This window comes from Manduca sexta, chromosome 19 (genome assembly GCF_014839805.1).
Source record: "Manduca sexta isolate Smith_Timp_Sample1 chromosome 19, JHU_Msex_v1.0, whole genome shotgun sequence".
In the NCBI taxonomy this organism is placed as follows: domain Eukaryota; kingdom Metazoa; phylum Arthropoda; class Insecta; order Lepidoptera; family Sphingidae; genus Manduca; species Manduca sexta.
This window is the reverse complement of record NC_051133.1, coordinates 10191791-10211858: the sequence shown is the minus strand read 5'-3', so window position 1 is coordinate 10211858 and position 20068 is coordinate 10191791. Positions and strand designations below refer to the sequence as shown.

Sequence of the window (20068 nt, the reverse complement as noted above, 5' to 3'; positions counted from 1 at the left end):
TAAAAATCACAGCAGAATAAGTTTACAACACTTTATACAATTGAAAACATTGTGGTCGAAATGCTGGCTGTTTACAAATAAAGAAAAAAAACAATACCCATTACCTTTATCTGTAAAGCGAAAGAATGCTCGCTCTCATTTGAAAGTCGCTGCTGTTATCTATGGTTCGTCCTCCGGCCGAGGCAAAGGTTATCGCTTCCACCACTACCGATCGCATCCCCCCTTCCGTCCATCCTGGAACACGCTGCGGCCGCTTCAGATGCACCAGTGAATAGATGAGCTCTCGGTCGTAAACATCTATGTTTTAAATAATTCAAACCTGGAACGCGCGTGTTCCTTTTTTGAATTTGGAACTATAGGGCTGCATTGACACGCGTGACATTACACTGTTATACATCTTGTGAGTAGTGTTGTAACAGTATTTGGACAGCAACAATTGGAAATGTTATACGGGAAGGTTTTATTGTGCGTAGTTATAGTTGCTGGTAAGTTTTAGTCATAAAGAAGCTGGCGGAAACTAAAATTATGTACACTTAGCTTAATAGCTTTGATATTTTGAACAATCAACACTCTAACATGGTACATAACATCACTAATTAGAAACTGACAGAATTAAAAGTAACATGGTAAGTCAATAAATACATGTATGATGAAGACTAAAATTAACCAAAAGAATTATAAATGACTAGCTCTTGCTCAAGCTTTGACCCGACTGTGATCCATTGCACTGTTTCAGGATACAAATAACCTAAAATATTTTTGTTCTATGTGTATAAAGTATAACCGAAATCCAATGAGCAGTTTGTACGTTTACTTCCAACAAGCACACAATCACCCACGCAAACTTTGTAATTAGCAATAAGATAATTAAAGACCAAACAGATCCATACATCCCTCAGCCTACAATATCACGCAGATTTTACAGTCAATTTGACACTGACAACTAAAGTAAAACAGACTTCAAGAGCCAAATGCATTTCAAGAGCCATTTATCAGCGTCTGATACGTCTAACTGTACTAAATCTTGTTGTTTACGTCACTAGCATCTGCGTCAATTGGAGCTTTGTATCGGGCAGTGATATGAGAGAAGAAAGCTGTATGTCGAGCTCACATTAGACCGATTGGCGTCGTGATCCTTGGGTTATCGTTCGCACGCCCACTGAGCGTAGGGTTGACAAGTTTTCTTAAAGTTTAACTTTCACACGTACATATATTATGGTTTTAGGACTGAAAAAATTTGCGTTGTAATGATTTTTTATGTTTATTACGCGAATGTTAGACAATAAAACTAGTTCTGGATTTTATGAAGGTTTTTCGTATTATAATTCCCGACGTTTCGAAGACTTGGCAGCCTTTATGGTTGACGGGGCGGAGTCCGAGAATAAAAACCGCGATAAGATCCGAAACCTAGTTTGATTTCGATTTTAAATTATGTTATAACTCATTGTTTTATTTAAGAAAGTTGACACTATAAAAATATTTATAATACATGAATGTAGTGGTATCTATTACCGGAATTGCGTTATATGTGAACCATTGTTATTTTATGTAACAATGTTTATTGTTCGCCTTCCTCATTGATTACACTAACTTATCCAATATAAATTTCTAGCGTTAGATAGCTCTAATAAAAGTTAAGACTTGAAATTCATATAAGGCCTGAAAATTAAGATGTAGTGGCAGAACTAAATATGAGATAATAAGTAATATAATGATTGAACAATTTACTTTATAGCACATTGTACTGTCATAGTAACTTTAGATCCAAATATAACTCATTTTTGTTCTTCTGTTTTTTGGCTATTTTTCTATACTTACAAAAACTCTGTTATATCTGTATTTAACATAGGTGACAGCCCTAACTCTGCGGTTCATATATTGCCGCGGCCGCAGGGCACCGTTCGCGTATTATTAGCCGACCAATCGATCATAGGGCTGAATACAGACCGGTAATTGCATCGTTGAATCATTATTGCAAATAGAATTTCTCGGAAACGGCAACGAACAGTTTCGAATTTACCATTTGGAAATTTACATTGCCACTTTGATATTACAGTATATTTTGCAATGATAGGTGGTTACGGTGTTCACATAAAATAATATGTCAAGTAATTCACATATATGTACATTTTTATGTATTTATCCTTATATGTACGTAATAAAGAGATTCCCAAAATTCCCCTGACTGGATGAAATACTCGAGATATTAATTTTGTATAATGTACTAAGTTTTATATAAATCATGACTTCATTGAAGTATAGGGTAAAACATAGTAAAATTGATTTGCAATTTTTTACATTGAAATATTCTCTGTAACGTTTTTTGATATTTATTAACACTTGTGTTCGCCTATTCGAACGTAATCATTATTTAAATTTTAAACTCTACGTTGTAGTTGTGATTTTTATATTGATATCAAAACAAAAATTCTTTGATAAACAAAGAAGAAACATTCCGTTGTCTATGTACATACAAATATAGATATTTTTAAAACATACCCAGTAAGACGGGAAGGTACTTTTATTCGCAGTTTAACTCCACACGGGCGGAGTCACAAGGAAAATTAATTAATTATTAACCTTTGTACATATCGGCATGTGCTATGTCAGTATTAAAATTAACCCAATAACCTTCCGTTTATCACCGCTCTAACCTATATTATTTAATTACATAATATAACCGCGATCTACCTTTCTGCTTTATCAGGTGGTTATCATTCGTGACGTCAGAGAGGCGGCGCCAAGCCCACAACTCGAATCACTCACAGCTTCCAATACACCCTTTTATTGGATGGAATAAATATTTTTCATAATGGCGGTTGTTGATATTTTACATGGGGTTAGAGTGGTAGTTCCTTGCTGGCCAGTTTCATCCTGAAGAAAAACTGCGGTAAAACACTTCAATAGTGTTATACTATCCGCGTGGGTACACTCTGATCACTGGGTGTTATTTGGTCAACAAATCAAACGTGTTGTTATCTTAGGGTTACTGCTTTTTAAATTTATCATCTCGGAGACTGAAAAGAAGCTTTAGATTCTCACAAGTACTTTGTACAACGCCATAAAAGTCTTTAAATCGGAGGCAATGGATGTATCATTTTAATTTCGCGCATAGAACTAAATAGGATATAATACGCATTATAATTAGAGCTATAAAAGTAAAGTGAATGTAAAGACATTCACTTCGTCGGTTGACTCATAAGTATCGGGATATGCATTTGTCTGATTCACGCGATTTGCTCGCTCGATATTATATGGCATGCTCTTTGTAACACAATAACAACGGTATCGTAATTTACTTAAACTATAATATGGTGTAAAAGTCAATAAAGGAACAAAGATTGATGACATATATGATCCGATCATTTACGCTAAGGATTACAAAATAATTCCACCACGCTGGCCTAGTGCGGATTGGTAGACTTCACACGTACTCAAAATTCCTATAGAGAAGTTCTCGGGTATGCCTGTTTCCTCTCGACGTTTCCCTTCACCGTTAAAACAAGCGATAATTCACAAGGTATACACATAATTTTAGAAAAGTCAGAGGTGTGTGCCCGTGGGATTTCAACCTGCGGACATTCATATCGGCAGTGCGTTCCATCCGAAACTAAGCTATCGCCGCTTTACTCCCGATTACAGTCATTCATAAATATTTCGAAAGCCGTGTATACTTTTTAACACAAACACTGCCATTTTGTAGTCTCTACTTAATATGTCCTTGCAAATTCCCCTTAGGAGTATTTTACAATTGACAGAGAAACATGTCGGACATTTAAGTATGGATCAGCGATATTAAAATAAGGGCATAATATCAATTTATTTTATGGTAGAATCCGTCAGCTTATGGACTTTGTCATTCCTACATATAATACTAGCTTTGGGTCGTGGCTCCGCCCGCGTGAGCGCAATGTCAAAATGACCCTGTATAATAGTATAGATAGATTATGACTAAGTGCTCCAAATTATCTTTTTGTATGTTGACGAATACATCAAAAGTGCACAGTCATTACAAATTACTCTGTGTTCCCTATTATACGCGGCAATATACGCGCCGCCTAATTTTATTTGGTCAATTCTCTGTAACAGATTAATTTACTAGGTGAATAAGGCCTTGAACATTGATTCATAGAAATTATTTAGCATTTCAAAAAACGTGACTATCAGAATTAATTACTAAAATACCTTTTGAAGCAAATTATTTAAATGTAAACTGCCGCGGTTTTAGCTTCGGGTTGCTTTTAACAATACTTAATATTACTTAAAAGTATGATAAATTGACACTATAATTTCCCAAATTACTTCTATATTTTTTAGTTTTAGTAGATATAAAACTAAACAACTTATTTTAAGTAATAAAATGAAATGAAATGATTTATTTGAATCTGTAAAATGTTATACATTATTTAGATTCCGTCAATATTAACTCTACCACCAGTTGGGAAAGCAATTCTCACTAGAGAAGAACGGGTAAGAAACTCTGGTGTTGCTCTAGATAGATAGTAGAAAGTAGAGATAGTTTATGAGCAAGGGACAGTTATAGTGATTAGTCTTAGTCCAGAAAAATTCACAGTTTATGTGGAACTTCCAAAAACTACTTTCACTCGAGCCCCGAGCAAGAATTAATTATACAAGATATGTTGTTTAATTTACATTCATAATAACATCGATAACTAGAAAAGCCTCAATTGCTCAAGTCTTCACTTCATCATGGGATGCATCAATCCAAAGTGATAAATCATTATTTACATAATCTTACTGCGCTTACATTATTTGTCACGTGTGTGATACGACACACACACACACACACGCACATACATATACATCACGCCTTTATCGGTGTAGTGACAGCAGAGGCGCAACCAGATCACTCCCTTTTTTCGCCTCGTGTGTGCCATTCTATGATATGTTAGATGCGAGACTACAGCCTTTTTCGGCACATATTCCAGTCTCCGGATTGATACTAAGCAAAAAAAACAATTTTAATGAAAGTAACCGATATCCAACTCCATTAAGTAATCCCAGGTCAATCTGATTCGAACCTCAGAGCGGTTTCGTAAAACGTAGGTACGCAATACAGTTAATACCAAGACAATCAAGAAAAAGCGAGTACTAGGTTTAATTTTTTTTTAATTTCCTTATTTATATTTTATAAATAGAGTAATCATTAATATACGCATTAAAACCACTGAGGTATATAGAAATACTTAAACTTAATTATTCGCATTATTTATAGTTTGATTGTTGATGACCTTAACACAAATTAAATATGCACTAATAAACACTGAATCCTCATAATTATTATCATTATTCCAAGTAACAGGAGAATATAATAATACCTCCATAAGGAAAATGTCGTTTAACATAAAATTTTATACGTAGAAAACAAAAATTGTTGGATATGCCTTTTTATATGTATTTTAAATAAAAAGTGTTTCAACTTTTTAAACTATAATGGCAGATTAAATTATCTTATTTACATAATTAATAAAATGTGTATATACTATGAAATCTTTATCATTCATAATAAATTTGAATCAGTTGTTGAAATAGAAGAAACCTTTTAATAAGTGACAAACACTTATCCACATAGATTAAAAGACAAGGTGATACTTTTAGAAATTATTCATAAATGCGTCTTTGATCTTGACCAAAACACTCACATTACAGTACAATAGATACTTATCGTCAGGAAACCTGTAAAGTATATACCTGAGAAATTCTGTATAAGAATATTGAGAGTCTGTGAAGTTTACCAATCCACACTAGGCCAACGTGGTGGACTAAGACCTAACCCCTCTCAATAGTAGAGGAGGCCCGAGCCTAGCAGTGGGACAGTATTTAAAACAGGGTTGATATTATATGTAAATATTATAAATAGAACCTCAATAAGATCCACATTGGCCATTTTAGTATATTTATAAAACTACCCACTTCAGCAAACATTTCACAAACATATACTTAAGTAACGATTATGTATATAATTAAGTATGATGTTAGTTGTTTATGTTTCAATGAGAGGCGTGTGCATCTCATTGTTTACGACTGCTGATAGGCTAGGCGCATACAAATGCGTAATATGGATGAGATCACAGGAAAACTTTAGGAAAATAAATAACTGATTAGATTGAAAGGTCGTGCCACACAGTAATCTCGGACCGAAAACAATAATGGAATAAAACGAGATACAATTAACTGTAATGTCCTCATTAAGGCTATTGAAAGCTTAAGTGCAGCGAGACAATTTATTTACGTTCAACTGTATCAAAGGATGTGATATGTCACCGATAATAATATCAAAACAATGTAGTTCGGATAGTAATTGTACTAGATTTCTACGTTATTATGTGTCATTATATTCAACCTTAGTTTTCTCTTAAAGTTCTCGGAAGTCATACCACGAGACCGTGCTGTCCTACTCACTTACTACAGCTGCCACAGCTATTTGAATTTAAACACCATGATGTCATATACAAACCACAATACCTTATTTTATGCTACTATCGGCAACAAGCCTGGCATTCTCGGTATTTAAGTCATGTCGTCTCCTTTACCAATCGGTTCAGTGACCAAAGTTAACCCTTTAAAGTCAAGAAGACTAGTCGTCAAAAGTAGTTCAAATCTTATCCACATATTATAAGTAATGGAAAAATGATAAGGGTTGGTGACGGAAGACTTAATATTCTTATCTATGGTTGCAGCGTGGTGCGAAGCGGATTCAGCGAGCCTGCCCTTCATACCTTCGCGGTTGGGCACCTTGCAGGAGTCGAAGTTGGGTGACTTGCAGGAGTTCAGCGGGGGCATGCGCCCACCGGGCGAGCTGACCCGAGCGAGGGTGCGCGAGGGGGTCCCGCCTCCATTGTGCGCGGGCCGCTGCGTGTCGCCCCCGGCGGGGCCTGTTTGCGCTTTCGACGCTGCAGGCACTGCCAGAACCTTTGCGACGCTATGTGAATTAGAAGCGGCTTCGTGTCGCGAAAGCACGTGTAAGTAATGACTACAAGAATTATTTAATGACTACAATTGTAACCTGCTCCTAAATGTATCATAATTCATATTGCATACAAATTTTAGCCTGTAACATATTGATGTATTTAAATCAGTAACATATTCCTCAGACTAGCACACGTTCGATTTTGCATTACTATATATTTTACATAATTGGAGATTGAGCCGAACCATAATATTCATAATAACCATGATATTCATAATTTTGATCAATATATTAATATATCCCTATATCATGTCCACTAACTAATAGCAGCTAGGATTTTAATCTAACCATTACAAAACGATATCATATATTTTGCAGATTACGCGATCACGAGTATTGGAGAGTGCTGATTGAGTTGAACCACGATGGACTTCGAAGATAATGCTGTGTTGATAAAACGTCGCTTAAACAACGGCAAATGAAACTGTTCCAAAGATAACCCGATACTGTACGAAAACAATCGGAATTAATTAGTGTATGGGATGTAAATGTAATTCGTGCAGTTGATTCGGCATCAAATTTGTACGTATTAGTTCATAACCTATGTACGTTCAAAAATACCAGTATATATAGCATAATATTTTGCTTTGTTTAGATGTAAGACTTTGGTTTCGAAGTTCTTGGTATTCCAAATTATTCTTTAGTTATTTTAAGGCTAGCTGTTTAATATCTAGATTTAAATAACACCAAAGTCATGTTCAAATAACATTTAAATAATTAAGTTATATTAAGTTTATACTTCTATTTATTGTACAAAGTACGAAATAATAAATTGTATGAAAGGACTAAAATAGTTCTTGCAACTTTGTCATTATAATAGACAGAATTTAGATCATTAAAGTCTTTGAATGTGTGTTATTTTTTTAATTACGCCATGCTCATTCTAAAATAGAATACCATAATCCACTTAAAACAAACATATAAACATAAGGAATTTATAAACAACAATGGTTCAGAAGCCCTCTGGCATCCAACAACTGTGATTTGACCGTCCTGAATGCTGATAATGCATAGAGTGACAAAAGCTTCTATCAACAGTTATTAGAAGATAACAGACAACAAAACATGGATTATAATATAATAACCCCAACTAGGAGTGCAAAGGTACTCAACTTGTTGTTGAACATACAGAAGAAGGCATCTTAGATTAGACAAGCCATAGATACTCGCTTAAGAACGTCAGCATCTGTGTAGGAGAATTTACGAAGCTATTGATATTAACAAAAACATCCTAATTTCAATATAGAAGATGGTTCTCTAAGCTTACAAGCTTGAGAGCTAATTATAATACTTTGAATTAAATCGGAACCCAAAAGACCGATATCAAGACCTCAAACTAAGTTTTGTTTAATTTTAAAATAAAGGTTGTTTATGTAACACTAAGTATTCGGACGAAAAATAAATTAAGTCCGCCCTGTGACCATCGTACCGTAAAGTCTATGTCGTCGCGTCGCGGGTATAAGTAATTAAAATAAAATCGTGATAAAATTGGTAAAATGGTTTAATCTCATTGTTAGCAGCACATTATTGCATCCTCTTAGTGAACTAGAAGTGTTAACTAGAAATGGTTAACGGCAATATTTACATATTATAATAAAATTGTAACAGGCTGCTGTCTGTACATTACACATATTGGTCAAAAACGAATATCGGTGGTCTTTAAAAGAACAACAGAAGCAGGACAAGATTTTTAAATTTTGTCTATATTGTTGTTTATTTGTTGTTCTTACACGCAAAACCTACTGCATGAAATTAAATGCAGTTTTCACCGATGTGTTGCTAGAGGTCTAACTTAAAATATGTGCCTTATTTTATCCCGGGAAAATAAAAATTGGACCTGTTATTCCGAAAAAACTTAGGTATTCTCGTGGGCGGAGCCCCGAGCAAAAGCTAGTATTAAGTAAATCTATTAAAAAACTACAACTGAATTCTTTCAGTTTGGCATGTGGGTTGTAAGATTATACCGTGATGAAAGGGAGGAATATATTATGCAATTTACCAGTTACCACATGTAGACATCCTGTCATAGTATAAAACAAAGTCCTCAGCCGCGTCTGTCCGCCTGTCTGAATGCGAATTTAAAAACTACCAAACAGATTTCGGTGAATTTTGGTGTGGAGATAGTTTAAGACCCTGGGCAGCATATAGGCTACTTTTTATCCCGTGAAAATATACAGCAAGAGGTTTTTCCCGCAAAAACTTTCAAGCCGGCGAAGCTCCGAACAAAATATATTTGTTAATAAATATGACATCATAATGTTTTGAATTGATAGACCTAGTTCTAAATCCGCTTGACCTTAGACATATCGAATGGAATTTTACCTTTGTTATTTAGTTTTAACATACTTGGTATTCAAAATGTATAATATATACGCCGATATGTACTATCTGTTAGTATAAATAATATCTCTATGTTGTTATTGTTTTATAGGAATAATTTTGAATATAAAACTTGCAACTAAAAGTTCCGTTTAGATGTGATTACACAAGTCTGATTCCAAAAATCGTATATTTTGAAATAATATTTCATATTCATAAAAGTTAATAAATATGTTATAACTACACAACTAAATATTTTTTCTACACTGATCAATATCAAAAGATGTTAGAAAATATTTGTATTTCCTGATACAAAATAATATTGTATACATGGTACATTTGGGTACATTTTTTTTTATATTATGAACACAAATGGCTTATAATTATGTAACAACCAGGGGGATCTGAAGAAGTCAAGGATAAAGCTAAACATATTGAAGTTGTATCAAATTCGTATTTAACGGTTTACTACAAAGTCGCCTTGTAGGTTGAAAAAGCCTCGATTACTGTGCGTTTTGCTCGCATAAGTTGCTAATAAATGAGGGCAAGTAATAAACACAATAACATTTGCAGGCGACAGGCAGTCTAGTTGACATTATTGCATTTTCTAGATTGCACGCGGCTTATCGCTTGATCTAGGTGACACTATTACTGCTACGTACTTAAGTCAATAGTGATAATCTCATTGTCACATGTTGAACTTAGCTCCCTAGGTATATAGGTTCAGTAGTAGATATAGAGTAACTTGATAATGTTTAAGATTGCATATATACAAACTTTGGTAAATGAGATTAATCGTAGATGGGTTTGTGACGCCATCTTGGACGTCCTTTATAACAAATGACTATTTTTTATTTTGCTAACATACTGTTTTCTTTAATATTGGCTTATATTACTAAATCCATTTCATACTAAGTTTGAGGACAGATCTTTCTTTTATGCATTACTGAGATTATATTTATTGCGTATTATATTTTTCGTTATGTATGAATGTTTAAACAATTTATTCTATATCATAATATTTTTAAGATTATGGCGGAAACGGATACATTTCGACCAAAATAATTCATAGCAGTAACAATTTACAATACTACAAGTATTGTATAAAATCTACCTACATGTATAAAATAAAATAAACAAAATAATTAATGTTAAACATAATATGTAAATGAATCATGAGTTGGGGGTATTTTGCATTTAATTAATTTAATGTAAGCGCGCAGTCGATGCTTCAAAAAATATCTAAACGTCCATCGCACGCCATCTAGCGGCAGAACAATAAACACTCATCAAAATTGGCAAAGCAAATCCCATGACAATGAATTAACAACTGCTACAGCCCAAGTTCTTACAAAGATGGGAATGGGCTGTGTAAAATATATTTATTCGATATTTTATAAAATTTTTTCGGGAATAAGAACGAGAAGTCGGCCCAGAGGCCGAAACATAGGTATTAGAAAATTCAATCCTTATTAACACGTTTATATGCTAAAACTGAATCCTGTTCGAGTGCGCATATATTATTTACTAGCTCTTGCCCGAACCTTCTGCCCGCGTGAAACGTTTTATCGGCATAGAATTCAGGAGTAAGGTAGCTTCCTATTAGTGAAAGAATTTTCAAAATAGGTTGAAGTTCAAGAGAGTAGCCCCAACAAACCTAAAAACCTCTCCTTTTTATTATTATTTATTTATATATTCCGAAAACATTTTGCTTTTAGATTATAAGTTTCGAACATTCATTTAATGCTATTTCAACCTACATTTTAAAAAATATATATTCAGTGGCCAGTACTTTTTTAAAAAGGATACATAAATAAGTTGATATACTTGGCTCCTTCCCCACTTGGTTGTTTTTACTTTGTTCAGTAGTGTTTTAGTATAGATTGATTTTTTTAGCAGTTCCTGTTGTGTCTGGTTTCTCGTTCTGCTACAATAACAATACTAACGGTTCCTTCTAAGAATTTCATGGGTGTCTGACTACCTTGGCCAGGAAATATCCATATTATCATAAACACTAAACACGCTACACCTCAATAATGTTAGTAAAATTCCGGGTAAAAGTGATTAACTTAAATTGATATTAAACTTTAGTGCCGAGCGGGTAGCTGCCATCCTTGCTTGATTTACATACAAAAATTACATTAGTTTCTAAAAAATAAAAAACTTACTTATAAGGCCTCAATATTTTTTCTTTTTTTGCCTAAGACAGTGGCGGATTTTCTAAAAAAATATTCTGTTGAGCATAAAAACATTTTTTCCCAATTTTAATAGATAACGCTTTCTTGAAGTCTGTCCTTTGTTTCATGGGTAATCCATGTATTCTCTGTTTATATTATTTGCGTTTCTATTTAAAAAATATTTGTTTCAAACTTTAATATCATAATTTAACCAATTTGTGTAACTTAGATATTGGATTTTTCTACTCAGGTTCAGTCCGGAGGCTGGAATTTGAGCCCGGTGTGACAATAGCTGCCCCCTTGTCACACCATGTGATGAAATACATATGGCGAAAAGTGGTTGCATTATTTGTGCCTCTGCCTACCCCTTCGGAAAAAAAGGCGTGAGTGAACGTGTACATATACTTATTACCATTTTCCAAATACATGTGACATTTTTAAAGTTATGAATGGCAAAAAATACAAAGTTAATTCAAAAGATACTCTATACAAATTCTACGTATTTAAAAATTTAATTTATTGACCGGGACTGCAATGAAAGAATATCGATGGGCACCAAGTTTATACTAAAAACTCCAAACACTCACAGGATAGACAATAACAACACATACAATATATTATTTATTTAGTAATTAAAAGAACTAACAAAGCTTTTAATAAGCACGAATTAATAAGAAACTATAGAAAATCAACTATCGGTACACTGCTTCACTAAACTGCTATCAACAATATCATACTACATCACAGCTTCTTTGATGTTAGAATATATATTCAGAGCCTGATTTGACAGAGCGTGTAGATAATTCATTTAATCTAGAGTGCATTTTAAGCCCTTAATTCTTGGTAGCCGCAGGTGCTCTAAAAGAACGAAAATTAATCGCTTTATATATTGTGCTGATTTAAGCGCTGTATTTAACAATTAAATATCCATATGCTACCATCTAAATAGTAATTAAACACTGACTCCGTCTAAACAAGCTCTATTTAAGCATAAATCTAAATTACAAGCTAAGTAATGTTAATAGAATGTTCTGGTTAATCTTAACATAGGCGACATTTGATCGTATTTTATGTTATAGTGGTGAATAGCTTAAGACAGGCGGATTCCGTCGGAGCCGGGGCACTGGCCTTTGCTTATCTTGTGTAGATCTGAAAAAATAAAGAGGAATTTAAAAAATCTGTACTTGCAATTCGTTCGTTAATTTTAGTAAAATACAAGTTACAGCTTGATTGATTCACGTCATTGACTTAGTTTATGATATTCTTTATATAATTTAGTGATTATATACATAAGTATGTAGGTATTATATATGTTTTTAAATGCGTGAATTTTCTTTGACTCGCCGTATTGGAGGGAGTCTATAATATTATCGAAAAAAATTAAAAATTGCAAAATTGTCTATAATGTTATTAGCAACTTCACCACAATAAAACCAAATAATTTAGAAATTCCAAAAACAATGATAATACTCATCAATGTCGCTGGATAATTATTTACGAATCGCAATTCATTGTTAACTCCCGCTATAAGGGGAAATGACAATTGTTCAAAATCCCAATTCATTGATGTCACAATGGCCAGTACAGTAAAATCCCATTAGTGCAACTTACATCACTCGTCACGCTATGCGATCATACAAAATGCTTTATCCAAATCACGCTGTATTGTACATGGCGTGACAAACAACTGCACGCATATTCCATGAAAGCATAAGAAAAATCTAAACTAATTTGGGCCTGATAATAAGTTGAAATAAATATGTAAAGTACTTTCATCATGATTGCTAAAATATCGCTGGTGTGTAAAAAGTAGCATTCATAAATTTAAGAAAAAAATCCGCAATATATTTAGCAAGTTTCGGTCTCCCGTACCTTTTGCTTCTAAACGACTTTTAACTATTAGCAAAATTATGCAGACGCCAATAAATACCGAGTGAAAACAAACTGCAGAATTCTCTTCAGAATTTTAATTTAACTTAATTAGAAGCCTTATACACTATTATTACACATTCAACAAAGTCAGGCAAACAAAGACAAGGAAACACAATTATTTTCCTGCATCACGAATTTCTTAACGTTTTATATTCAATGCCATTTAATTTGAGTGGGCAGTGAGGACCTCACAGCTAAATGATTTTGACCGGTAATTCATACGTCTATCACAATAACGCTAATTATATCATGACTCATGAGTCAGATATCATAAAACTGAGTCGTAAAATAGTGAGAATAAACGCTAAACAATGCAAATTGCCTGAGGAAACAGGGCGGTAAACACGCCGAGTCTTCGTACTTGTAGTTTGAATTTTATAGTTCGTAATAAAAGTTTCTTCGGTTTTTCGAATTTAGTTTTGAAGTTTATATCTAAGTTTCTCTCTTAAATGTATTTTATTATACTTAACTAAGAAATATTTATTCATTTTTTTAAGTGATTCGAAACTGATATCATGAACTAATTTTATTTTAGGATTCTTGTACCTCTCTTTTTCCAATAACTTTATTATGGAAGATAGTTATTTTACTCATTGTCATTACAAAAAAAATACATCTAATAATATTCTCTAAGTGAACCCTTTCCATATTCAATGTTTTCAGTAATTAATAATAACTATAGATCTACGCTTTTATCATCAAACAGGAAGAAAGTACATAAACAAGTTTCCCCCAATGCTGTATCAATGCGGTATTATTTTGCCATCGCCAAATTCGTTTCCCGAGTACTATTGAATTCGATTCTACGAAGTCTAATTGCTGTTCCGACAGATTGCATAATATCGTTTTTATAACCAATTTTGAATAATGAATTATGCTGATCGGTGGGTATCTAAATAGTACTTGGATATCACTAAATTTAATCTGTCTACTAACACAAAATAAAATATGTGGGCATTAGTAGCATTCATCAATTGATTCGTTCTATTTTTTTTTACTTATTTAGCTTGTAAATACTCTATTATTCAACAATATAGTCATTTCATGATAGATAGAATTTAATTAAGAAATTTCTCTCTAGTCGGTCCCTGATATTAAGAAATACTCAGGGTTTAGTTTGGACCGAGAACTAGCGTACCTCGCTCTTAATCATAACATATTTACCTGAACTTAGCCCCAACAACAGCCCATCTACAATTTTGTTCATATTTGTATATTAAAGTAAGTACTTTTCAATTGAATTACGTTTACTGGTGGTTTCAGTTGCGTTAGCACGTCGTCTGCATATACCTTTTTTTATTTCGCGGAGAAAGTGCCTTATTACAACCGCCCAGACTTCGTGGGGGGCGACGGTGCAGTTATCTTGGATTCACTGTGCTTTACGATCCACCGTGGATCCGCACGGAATAGATGGTATCATCGGGCGACCGCCGTGCTAAGTCCTTAACCGTTATTTACACCCTAAACATGGCATGCCAACTAAAACTCCGCGATGGGTCTCTTCGGCGCATTAAGGATGACTACGGGCTTCCTCCGATGGATGTGTCTTGTCGTTCGTAGCCGCTCGCAGTCGGTAGTCTCCTGTCGTCTGCATATAAGAAATTGATAAGAATGAAATACTCACTGTCTTTATTTTCGCAATTGTAGTTGTTCATAACACATTCATTGCCAAAGGATTTTGGTTTCTCTCCCTGCTTGCCAGCGCAGATCGGGTCGAAGTCGACACCAGAGCAGTCGTGGAGGCAAGCGTTCTTCCGAGCCTTGTCCGCCTTCAACTGCTTAAGGTCGGTCTTGTCGGGACGGCAGGACACCGCCACTATGAGGGCCGCTGGAATTAATGAACACGCCATAAATAAATGTTACTGCGAGATATATAAATATATTATTACCTTTAGAATTTTTAAATCTTATAAAGAAAATGTAGTCTCAAAATACGTTTTTGGTTAAATTTTCGTGACAAAATAATGCTCGATAGTTGTTAAAATCAAAGTAGTTGGTACCAAATGAAAGATTTGGAATGTTTAGAAAAAACTTTTTACCTCATTTATATTAATTTAGAATGAAAACGCTCTTTTAAAATATCCTAAAAAACAGTTCTAAGATTTCTGTGTTTGCACATATCTAAGTACGTATACTATAACACTCTATTTAATAATATAGTGTACTTTTGTATCTTCATTGTAAGACATATAATAAGCAAAAACAACTTTAAAATTTTTATCCGTGGACATCTAATCATTCTTGCAATGTAATTGCAACAGAAGTGTTCCTGGAACATTTGAAAAGAACATTTTTAATAATTACCGCACGCAACGGACTGTGGCGCATAAAAAATCTTTTGATATCACACCGGTTCCTTTCTCACAATGTATTGTATGCTAAACATAATGCAAGAGAAGCCAAATGTTGGAATACTTTAATTAAATTGAATGTTATGTGTGTTTCAAAACAAATTATACTGTTTGTTTCAAACATTCAACACTTCAAAATTCATTCAACTGCAAAAGTTCTGAAAAGTACTTATTGGGCAGAAACTGACATTTCATTAAGGGATGCAAATGGCAGTTAAAAGACTTCATTGCCATTTCGAAAGCAAATACTTGAAAAAGAACAGGAATCCATTTCATAATTACGCAATTTACAACGTAAATAAAAAGTAGTAACAAAAACACCGGAAAAATTAAAGATGCTCCACAAGCAATGAAGGAACCTACGCGCGCACTGACCTTAACTACCATTAAGGTCGCGCTGGTAATCACAGGAAGAGGGGCACTTGGCCTGATGAGCAGTATTCGCGTTAATAATGTAACGGAGGATCATACATAGGCTTATCACAAAACAGATAAATATGTGAGTGGTATCACTGTTTTCTTTCGGGTGTAGGTACTCTTGTTGAACAAATATTAATATTTAGCCCAAAAAACTTGATAATTCCTCCTCAAATACTTATGATTTTTTGTAGATTTAAGCTACTCGTACTCTTAATAGAGGAATATGATTACCAAACACATCCAACGCAAGGATAATGTTTTGCATTTCAGAAGGCTAAGACATGACGTGTTTGCCCATTTATGTACCAATATGGTAGTGTGGAGCTCAGTCTCGTCTCTAATAGGTGGTTTAACACTAATAGCCTATTTTCGCAATTATTTTTAAAATTATATGCCTTACCTTTATACGCGTTGCACAAGATATTTTGAATGGTGCAAATTTAAAAATTTTCTAGGTTTTTAAATAATATATTATATCGACGTTGGAATTTTCAAATACCGTAAGGATTGTCCTGAGTACTCTTAATAACATTAAACTGAAATTTTATTCTCCATCGATCTTTACCTATTATAAAATTTTAATGTCTCAACTGCGGCGTGTAATCGACATTGTCGTGGCTGCAGAACAATCATTTTGTTTATAAAAGTGAAGCTTTGCTTTAAAACCTTTATTGTAATTTCCATACGTGCTTTAGCTCTCCTATAAATTCAATGTGTCTCCCTTACGTCATTTTAAATTTCCACCATCGAATTATGATAATTATTCTACTTGAAACGAAAGAAATAGGTCTGCATATATCAATTCCAGCATTGTCCTGGCGTAGAACTATTTACATAATCAGTTTCCTACACAAATTAATACGGAATTGACATTGTTTCTATATATGAAGGGTATTTACAGCTTAGAATTTGATAGTAAACATTTTTTTAAAATAACAAATATGTTATAATTATTTTTGACAATAATGAACACAATACACGTAGAACAAAATGTTCTCCAAAGAAAAGATCAACGATATCTTTTTAGATAGGAGTGGCGTCTACATAGGAGATTTATAAAAAAATAATATAAATATAGTTAAAGTATCTCATATTTTTTTTAATATAATTTTTTATAAAGACACACATATAATTATTCTGCCAGTATGACTTTATCGCGTCTACGTTTAATTACGTACCATTTATATTTAAGGATAACGAATCTTTGTACTTTTCCATAACAAAAAGCGAAAAATATCGTATAGTTCTACCTAACCGGCATGACTCTACATTGCAATAGGAACCTAAATATAAGCTATCAGATTAACTAATGGGATTGAAAAAGTACATGAGGACTTTATAAAATGTGTCTTATTTGATAAAAAATCAATTGAAGATAAATCATGACTATTGTTGAAAATAAATAAGAGCTATCTTTTGATAGGTAAACGTTCTGGCTATTTGAAAAAAATATTGGCAGATCAAAAATGTTCTGAATTTCCTGAGAGACAATGTTATTAAATTACAAAACAAAAATGCTCACCAAACAAAAACAATGCTACAGTTTTCATTTTGCTCACAAACTATTCACGGCGGTCACACAAGGTGAACTGGCAACATGGAGACCCGATCCCCTTTATAACTTGTTATAGTGGGGAGGTACCACTCTCGAATACACGCAAAGATCATTGCTATATATCAGAATTACAAATCCACTACTTCATATGTCAGGATAAAGTTTAATGTAGTTGATGAAGAACCGGCAATGTAAACGCAAATAGATAATCGTGACCGATGAGGTCATTTCATCGCGCTAACTCTGATTTGCAAGCGAACAAATGGGTTCATTGCTTGATGTATAAATCTAGATTCGTTTTTGTGTGTATTTTTTAGTCACGGGTGAAAAGAATTGTCTCTACAAGGCGCTTCTCGATATATAAAAACAAATTGATTAAATACATCCGTTCGGAGCAGTTTGATATTTTTGTTAGCAAGAGTATCCTGTTTTCTTTGCATTTAGTTCAAATTTGAATTTTTAGCTCCGTTGATTCCAATTAACCTAATTTAAGGTGTCATATACATCTTAACAAAATTAATATTCTTATAAAAACATAAAAAACGTCAACTTGGCCTTATCTTTTTTTAAGGGAAATGTAACAATGATCATAAGTCGATTTCGTGGGACTAACAATACAACATACTAGCATTAAAACTTGTAAGAGATTAGAATAGATTGTTCAGCTTGGAGCATGCTTCACATAAAACCACATTTTTTTTTTATAGAGACAAAACTAAAATATACTTCTTTTATTCTAATAAATATTTAACAAAAAATTACAAAACAAGTAGATCATCACAATATTTTAAGCAGTCTAATGTTTAATGTATTATAGGTAGATAGGCGTTAAAACAGTTTTATTTCCTCTAGAGATCAGAAGACATTATTTTTTTCTATAAAAACATTCAGTTCAGTTGTAACACAAAACGACTGGGTTTTCATAAAACAATCGTGTGAACAATAAAAAATATGAACAAGTATTCGACACACTTTCATAATTCAAAAAAATAAAGATGACAACAGTTTCTCTTGCGAAAACAATATGATTTCCCTCGTTACCAAACAAAATTCTGCAGTAAAGTTCGAAGTTTAATAAGCCAAGTTGGGAAAAATGCTCAAAGTGGATTCGTATTCAATGTTATATTATTTTTACAATGCATATGGTGCAAAGAGTTCTAACTATACTGTTGAATGTTTTTGATGCTAGATAAATCTGTGTGATTTTTATTTTTATTTGCAGATACATAATATTTCGAATGAGGTTATATTTATTAGGTATTTAATGATACACAAGAAAGAGCTTTTACTTAACGTGATTTCTAATTTTCGTTCAATAATATCTAAAAATAAATCTTATGCTGCAAAATGCGATTAAGATTTATGTTACTAAATGAAAATTCGCAATATAATGCTTCTATCTTCTAATGTTAAAGCATTTTTCTTTAAATATGTAATGTCCAATAGACTAGATTTCTCTACAAAACTGATAATAAATATTAGCAAATTAATTACTTCATTATGGGAAACATATCTTTATAATGATATGCGCCAGTAGCAAGATATGTTAGATAAGTGCATAACAGTTGTGGTATAACAGCGCAAAATTAGACCAACCAGTTGTTTCTGAGAATACCAGCTGTGATCTACAGACAGGCACCAAAGTCTTGCTCAAGGGTTTCCAAGATTTAAAAAACCTTATGCATACAGTAATAAGACACGCTGAGAGTTTGCATAATTTTATTTACTCATGTGTCCATTGTTTATCACTTAAGAAACTTTCCGTAGTAACAACGGGCAACTGGTGACTTCTTATCCGACTAATAAATTATTTGTACACAACGCACTTAATATGAATTATGCTAAATTACAGTAACGATTTATGACTGGAGTGTTGATAACAATTATATAATTTTAATTACTTTACAACTGTAATGTAATATAAGCACAGAATACAAAAGTTGAGTTAGTTTATTGGAGACGTAGAAGTAATAGAAATAATCGGATGTTATATAATTGTGATGTGAGAAATAATTTTAAGGAAAAGCGTACCTATTTGTTTAAAAATCGTTCAATTACCCCCATGATAATATCAATTATTTCTCTGCGTTGTTTTCACCTAGAAATATATACATAATGTACAAACAAAATATCAACAAGTATTTTATATAGTAAGTATTATCGTACTCTTTAAGAAAAGTATAACACATATGAAAATTTTATACATAGATAACACTCAGACAAATTTTCATGTGTTAAATTTTCAAAATAGTAAGTCATTATATATATATTTTTAGAATAGTGTGTTCATGTGTATTATAACAAGTTTTGACACTTATTTCCT

General features: G+C 33.1%; 2 protein-coding genes across 2 annotated transcripts; one reads left to right on the top strand and one right to left on the bottom strand.

Annotated features, from left to right (window-relative positions):
- Positions 1 to 247: 247 nt before the first annotated feature.
- On the top strand, positions 248 to 7844 carry LOC115440843. The gene is made up of 3 exons (XM_030165334.2): positions 248 to 485; positions 6702 to 6983; positions 7310 to 7844. The coding sequence occupies exons 1-3, from the start codon at positions 443 to 445 to the stop codon at positions 7339 to 7341; spliced, it is 357 nt and encodes a 118-aa protein (XP_030021194.2). The 5' UTR covers positions 248 to 442; the 3' UTR covers positions 7342 to 7844.
- A 4237-nt stretch (positions 7845 to 12081) lies between these two features.
- Positions 12082 to 17826, bottom strand: LOC115440841. Its single transcript, XM_030165332.2, has 3 exons — positions 17713 to 17826; positions 15044 to 15247; positions 12082 to 12636 (listed from the first exon to the last, which is right to left on the bottom strand). Exons 1-3 carry the CDS (start codon positions 17738 to 17740, stop codon positions 12578 to 12580), a joined length of 291 nt encoding a protein of 96 aa, XP_030021192.1. The 5' UTR covers positions 17741 to 17826; the 3' UTR covers positions 12082 to 12577.
- Positions 17827 to 20068: the final 2242 nt, after the last annotated feature.